Source organism: Martes martes (genome assembly GCF_963455335.1).
Source record: "Martes martes genome assembly, contig: scaffold_255, whole genome shotgun sequence".
Lineage (NCBI taxonomy): Eukaryota > Metazoa > Chordata > Mammalia > Carnivora > Mustelidae > Martes > Martes martes.
Window position 1 is genome coordinate 15,797 of NW_027666681.1, and position 7,062 is coordinate 22,858.

General features: G+C 53.7%; 1 protein-coding gene across 1 annotated transcript; it reads left to right on the forward strand.

Annotated features, from left to right (window-relative positions):
• The first annotated feature begins 500 nt into the window (after window positions 1-500).
• Window positions 501-7,062, forward strand: WAS (WASP actin nucleation promoting factor). The gene is made up of 12 exons (XM_080831388.1): window positions 501-696; window positions 1,016-1,156; window positions 2,005-2,091; window positions 2,201-2,303; window positions 2,416-2,457; window positions 2,550-2,600; window positions 3,225-3,399; window positions 4,444-4,486; window positions 4,694-4,847; window positions 5,040-5,443; window positions 5,708-5,822; window positions 6,785-7,062. The coding sequence occupies exons 1-12, from the start codon at window positions 565-567 to the stop codon at window positions 6,838-6,840; spliced, it is 1,503 nt and encodes a 500-aa protein (XP_080687514.1). The 5' UTR covers window positions 501-564; the 3' UTR covers window positions 6,841-7,062.

The following is a 7,062-nucleotide window of genomic DNA, read 5'->3' on the forward strand; positions in this document are numbered from 1 at the left end:
AAGGGATGGGGAAGTGAGCTGGGTGCCCGAGCATTGCTGGCGGTCTCAGGAGAGGGGTGGGATCCCAGCCCCTCACAATGTCATTAGAGGAAAAGTTTTAACCCAGTAACCGTTCTGCATGAGGGGCCATGGGCCTCAGGCCCAGACCAGCTGGATGCTTTGGGGAGGAAGGAGGCTGCCCAGCCCCCCAACTGCTCCCCACCAGAGTGTCCTCCAGCAGAAGTGCAGCAGTGGCCTGGCCTTTGCTCCCAGCCAATCAGAGGAAGGAGGACATGAGCCAGTCAGAGGGAGATGGGCCTCAGGGAGTAAGAAAGAAGGAGGAGGACATGAGCTGGCCCAAAAGATGGGTCTTAACCGGCCAAATGGAGGAGGGCCCCTTTCTAAGGGAGGAGGGTCCGAGCCTGTCCTAGGGAGGGAGGAGGAGGCCGGGCCCACCCAGAGGCCCCTGGAGGACTTGTTTCCCTTGTGGTTTTTTGTACTTCCTGTTCCCCTGCGCACTGCGGAAGTTCCTCTTCTTACCCTGCACCCAGAGCCTGGCCGAAGAGGACAAGGGCAGGAGGCAACATGAGTGGGGGCCCTGTGGGAGGCAGGTCTGGGGGTCGTGGAGGACCAGGGGTTCAGCAGAACATACCCTCCACACTGCTCCAGGACCACGAGAACCAGCGACTCTTCGAGATGCTGGGTCGGAAATGCTGGGTGAGCTGGGGATCTCCTGGCCCTCCCTGTCTCCCTCCCTTTCCTCTTCCTCTCCTCCTCTTCTGCCTCCTCATCTTCCCCATCCTTCTCCTTTCCTCCGCTTTCTTTCCCTCTTCCGGTCTTCCTTCCCTTCTCCATCATCTCCTCTCCTAAAACCCACTTACCCCCATTCACCAATCCCAGGAAGATCTCGGTTGCGATGCCTATCTACTTTCCCTCCGGCTGCGGCTCTTCCCTGAGAGCCAGGACAGCCGTGGACAAGGAAGAACTAGACCTTCTGGCTAACCAGATTCCCCTGAGCCCTGCTCTTCCCTCCCAGACACTGGCCACTGCCGTTGTTCAACTGTACCTGGCATTGCCTCCTGGAGCTGAACACTGGACCAAGGAGCATTGTGGGGCTGTGTGCTTCGTGAAGGATAACCCCCAGAAGTCCTACTTCATCCGTCTTTATGACCTTCAGGTGACCCCCATCCCCCCTGCTGAATGTGCAAACCAGTTTTCAACTCGCAAATCCAGATCTGTGTCCAAAGCCCCAAGGCCGTGGACAGATCGGTGAACCCCTGAGCCCCAGAACCAAAGACTTCATCCAGATGTCAAACTCTGCTTTGGCTTTCTTTGTCTTTGATGATTGACCCCCAGAATCCCCAGGTCAAGACCTATAACCCCCAACTATTAGTATAGCTCCCAAATCTAATCTGTTTTATGAATTTAAAAAAATGAGCACTATACTTTTACCTGAACCTCAAATCTGTTCTAAACTCAAGCTTTTGGGTCCCAGAAATCCCCCATCAAAATTTCTGGACCCTAAATGTTTGCCTAGCTGCTAAGCCATAGCTCTGCTTCTTAAACGTCAGATCGCATGTACCTTGACTGAATCCCCCACCCCCAGAACTTTCAGGTCTGTGTGTCTGAACCTCAAATCTGAACACCAGCTCCTAGTACTGGAGCCCTACTTGCCCAAATGAAGGCCCCCCCCAAAGGAAGGGTGTAAGATGAAGTCTGTGAATGGGCTCAGTTTCCTAGGACTGGAGCCCTACATCCTCCTGTTCAAGCCCCCAAGTCCCACCTCTAGGGCCCTGAACCCCAACTCCCCATCCCTGACTGCATGTCTAACTCCCATACTGTACCCCAACCCTCCACACCTGACATCTAGACCCCCCAACTCTCTGACAATAAGCTGGAAGTCTCTGATCTGATCCTGGGGCACCAAATTAGGACACCATTCTCCTTGCCCAGATAACAGAGACCTGCCACTCAGGGCAAGTCTTTGTGCTAATGCGCTCCCCCCCTCGCCCTGGACCTCTCCAGACTGGCCGGCTGCTCTGGGAACAAGAGCTGTACTCACAGCTGGTCTACTCCACTCCTACCCCCTTCTTCCACACCTTTGCTGGAGATGTGAGTGACCCCTCAACCCCTGGGCCCCAGGTGGGATGTGGGGAGGAGATGGGAAAGGTGCCGGGCGGTGGGGGGGCCTGGAAGGCTATTGAGCCCAAGATGTGTGCAGGCCTGCCAGGCAGGGCTGAACTTTGCAGACGAGGGCGAGGCCCAGGTCTTCCGGGCTCTGGTGCAGGAGAAGATCCAAAAAAGGAATCAGAGGCAAAGTGGAGGTGAGGAGGCTTTCGGGGTGGAAAGGAGGTTGGGCGGAAGTGTGTGCAAGAGTAGGGAGCTGGAAAAGCCCCTCTTATGGTTCCGGTTCCCAGTCCACCTGTCTCTCCACAGACAGACGCCAGCTACCCCCACCACCAGCACCAGCCAATGAAGGTGAGTCCTCAAGTTCAAGGAGGGCACTAAGGGGATAGCCCAGGAAACTGTAGCAGAGTTGTCATAGCTCTCTACCCATTCCATCTTTCCAGAGAGAAGAGGGCTCCCACCCCTGCCCCCACACCCAGGTGGAGACCAAGGGGGTGAGTGCTGATTCTTCCCTGTGTCTCTGGGTGGACAGGTGGGTGGGTGAGTAGATGGACAGATGGGTGTGTAGTGGGTGGATGGACGAGTAGCTGGGAGAGTGCAGAGATAAGTGGGCAAAAGGGTGGGTGGAAGGTGGGTAGATAGATGGTTGAGTGGAGGATGAATTGATGGGAAGACGAAAACATAGATGTACAGATGTGTAGGTGAATGAGTATGTGGATATATGGATGAATGGATGGATGGATGGATGTTAGTTAACGAATAAGTGAATGAATTGAACAGTGAATAAATGAATAACTGGCACAACATTTCAATCGGTGAAGAAAGCAATGACTGACTGAATGAATAATTTAATTAATTGGTTAATGAGCCATGAACGAATGAATCAATACTTAAGTGATAAGATGAGTGAATGAACAGAGAAATGAATTGGTGAAGGTAAGAATGGTTTGTGGAACCCACCCACCCACTTCTCCATAAGCCCTAATTGGACCCCTCACCCACTCCCTCCATGACCATCAGACACACAGATTCCCCCAACACTTGTCCTGTCTCTTGCCCTTATGCTTTGGTTGGTAGGTGAGTAGGTCAATGGCTCAATCACCCTATTTTCCCCACAGGCCCAGCATCTGGCCAACTGTCCCTGGGGCTAGTAACAGTGGACATCCAGAACCCCGACATCACGAGTTCACGATACCGTGGGCTCCCAGCGCCTGGGCCTGGCCCAACTGATAAGAAACGCTCAGGGAAGAAGAAAATCAGCAAGGCTGATATTGGTGCACCGAGTGGATTCAAGTGAGAACCTCTCCCCACTAGTCCTACCAATCCCTGTTGGTGGGGGCAGATGAAAAGATGGACAGGATGAGAGCTGGGTGGATGGAAGGATGGCAGATGGTTGGGTGTGTGGGTGGATAGATGAGTGGATAGGTGGGTGGGTGCGAGGCCAGGTCTAGGGAGAAGCAAGCGAGGCATCAAGGTTGCAAAATATATAGAGGCAGTTACTCTAAGGGTCATGCAACTGCAATTCATGACTCTGAGAGTGAGGGGCCCCTTAAATTTTGCATCCTAGACACCTTACTTGCTTCATCTTAGTCGCACCCTGGGTGGGCTGATAGGTGAGTGGATGGGTGGGTGGGTAGATGAATGGTTGGATGAATGTTGAATGAATGAATGAATGGATGGATGGATGGATGCATGCATGAATTGGATGGTTGGGGAATGAATGGGTAAATGGTTGGATGGATGGGTGGATGGGTAAATGGGAGGTGGGAGGGTGAGTGGATGAGTGTGTGGACAGATGGGTGGATATCTGGTTGGTTCACAGAGAAGGTGGATGGGGATGGATAGGTGGCCAGATGCACGGATGAATGGACAGTTCAATGGATCAGTAGAAGTGTATGGATGAACAGGCAGACAAAAGAGTGGATGAATTGACAGGTGGGCACACGGGTAGATGGATGGGTAGATGGACAAGTGTGTGTGAAGACGGGTTGGCAGACAAATGAGTAAACAGATGTATGTGGGCAGGTGAGTAGGAAGACAAATATATGAGAGATCGGTGTTCTGACAGGTGAATGCAAATGGCTAGGTGGACAAATGGATGTGTGGATGGATGGTAGAAAAAGGGATGGATGGACAGTTGGGCACTACAACCCATGGACCCCTTCTAATTCCATCACTACTGTTCTCATTCAGTCACTCATTCATTCACTTAGGACTCATCTATTCATTCTGGCCTCTCAGAGTCCCTCTGGGGAGGGGGAGGGCAAGAGGGCTTCACTAGGAAGGAAGGGAAGGAAGGGCAATGGGGCTTCACTGGGATCTCCTCACCTCCCCCAGACATGTCAGCCACGTGGGGTGGGACCCCCAGAATGGATTTGACGTGAGTAATTCCAAAGACCCCTTGACCCATTTGACTACCCACCTACCCTTCCATAGTCCCCTGGCTCAGACCTACGCCCAGACCCCGACCCTTTTTACATTCCTCTCAGTTACACCTGTGGGGTAGACGGACCCAGTGATAATCGGTGCCCCTCCCCTCCCTGCCTTATTCCCCCACCTCTGTCCTGGCCTTCTTCCTTCTGGGCAGGTAAACAACCTGGACCCAGACCTGCGGAGTCTGTTCTCCAGGGCAGGCATCAGTGAGGCCCAGCTCACGGATGCCGAAACCTCCAAACTCATCTACGATTTCATTGAGGACCAGGGTGGCCTGGAGGCTGTGCGGCAGGAAATGAGGCGTCAGGGTGAGCACCCCCCTTCTTCTCCACCCCCAGTAGCTTATTCCTAAGAAATACACCACAGTCGCTCAGTCCTCATGGAAACCCTTACACTGCTTGAATCAGGAGTTGGTCACTTGGGGTTCCTGTGTTACAAATGAGCAAAATCGAGGCTCTGAAGATAACTAACAGTACCTCTGTGTTATTTCCCCCCTTCAGAGCCTCTTCCACCTCCCCCACCGCCGTCCAGAGGAGGAAACCAGGCTCCCCGGCCCCCCACTATGGGGAGCAACAAGGGTCGTTCTGGTCCACTGCCTCCTGTACCTTTGGGAGGTGCTCCGCCCCCACCAACTCCCCGGGCACCCCCACCCCCAGGCCGAGGGGGCCCTCCACCACCACCCCCTCCAGCCACTGGACGTTCTGGACCACCACCCCCTCCTCCCCCTGGAGCTGGAGGGCCCCCTGTGCCTCCACCCCCTCCCCCACCGCCTCCACCCCCCAGCTCTGGGGATGGGCCAGTCCCTCCCCCACCTCCTGCTCTGGGGCCTGTGGGGAACCTGGCCCCTGGTGGAGGTCGGGGGGCGCTTTTGGATCAAATCCGCCAGGGAATTCAGCTGAACAAGGTGAAGACGGGTGAGAGGGAGGATTGGGGGGGTCTGGGACTTGGGTGTCAGTCAAGTCAGGATATCTGGGGCGGGGCTGAAACTAACAGAGGTCCCAGGCTTTTGGGGTTTCAGTGACAGGGTGGGGAGGGCAGTGGGGAGAGGCCGGCTGGGAACCCTGAAAGGGACTGGAGTGTATGGGAGTGGGAATAACGTGGGAGGAGCAGGGAGGAGTGCTCCCATCATGGGCCTTGAACCCTCTGTGCTGGACCCTCCTTGCTGCAGACGCCTGGGGCCCCTGAGAATTCAGCACTGCAGCCCGCGCCTCAGAGCTCAGAGGGGCTGGTGGGAGCCCTGATGCACGTGATGCAGAAGAGAAGTCGAGCCATCCACTCTTCAGGTGACAGCCCACCTGCTGCCAGGACGGCGCGCCCGCTCCCCAGGGCCAGTGTGGGCTGAAAAACAACCCCACCGGTTACCAACCGTGGTGACCGCCACCCCATTGTGACTCTGTTATCAATCTCCTTTTTTGACAGTGTTAACACTGTCATCATGGAACAATCCTATGATTCACTGTCTCTTTGATGATGACATTAACATAAAGGCCAGAGCATGTCTGCAATATTAATAGGAATCCCGGATGCACGGAAGTGTTACCATTAGCCCATAGGTGATGCTGTTCTAAGGAACCCCACCGTGGACAATAATATTAACTCGAACTCCAGGTGTCAGTAGAGGGACCCGAGCTGATAATGTGGTGATAATACCATAACCAACCCAACGTTTTCTATAATAACGTTGACATTTGTCCCCTGATGTGGCAACACTATTGCCATTATGGGACAATTAGAGGAGGGGAATGTGAACCTCAACCTATTACTGGCGATAGTAATTCACGTTAACCTCAGGATACGCCTGCAAGATTAGTATGAATCTGCTCCATGACGATTATTTTCACAAACCTCATCTTTTTACAGTGAGATCATCGATAATCCGTGATGGGTCAGTAACGTTAACATTAGCCTGCTATGAAACAGTAATATTGTAAAGTACTCTGCCTCTGCTAATAATACTTGAATCCACGCCATTAAGTGACAAACCGAACATTAACCCCTGCGTGACAGTGATATCCCAATTAACCACGTTTTTGACAATGAGATTAACTTCCATTCCAACTCCAGCCCACACCCTAACTCTCCCTCCTCTGAGGGGCCCCTCCCTCATTCAGCTGCATGGGCCCCCAGGAGACCTCAGCCCCCCAGAACCCTGAGTCTTGACCTCTCAGATCCCAGGAACTTCACCCCACCCTGGGCCTTTGAACCCTTCTGCCCATCCTGAGTCCTACTTTCTCTCTCCCTCCAGACGAAGGGGAGGACCAGGCTGGCGACGAGGATGAGGACGATGAGTGGGACGACTGAGTCAACCACCCCACCTGTTCTGAGCCTTCTCTCCTGGCAGCTGCTGCTTGGTGCCCCCACTCCTGGCCTCCAGGCCTCTCAGGCCCTGTTTCTTTCCCGCCAACCCTTCCAATGCAGTTAATTCTGACTAGCAGTAGCTAGGGCCCCTTTATATACAGACTATCTCGGTTCTCCTCACATAAGGATTTTGAAACCAAAATAAAATAACTGTCTTTTTGTTTC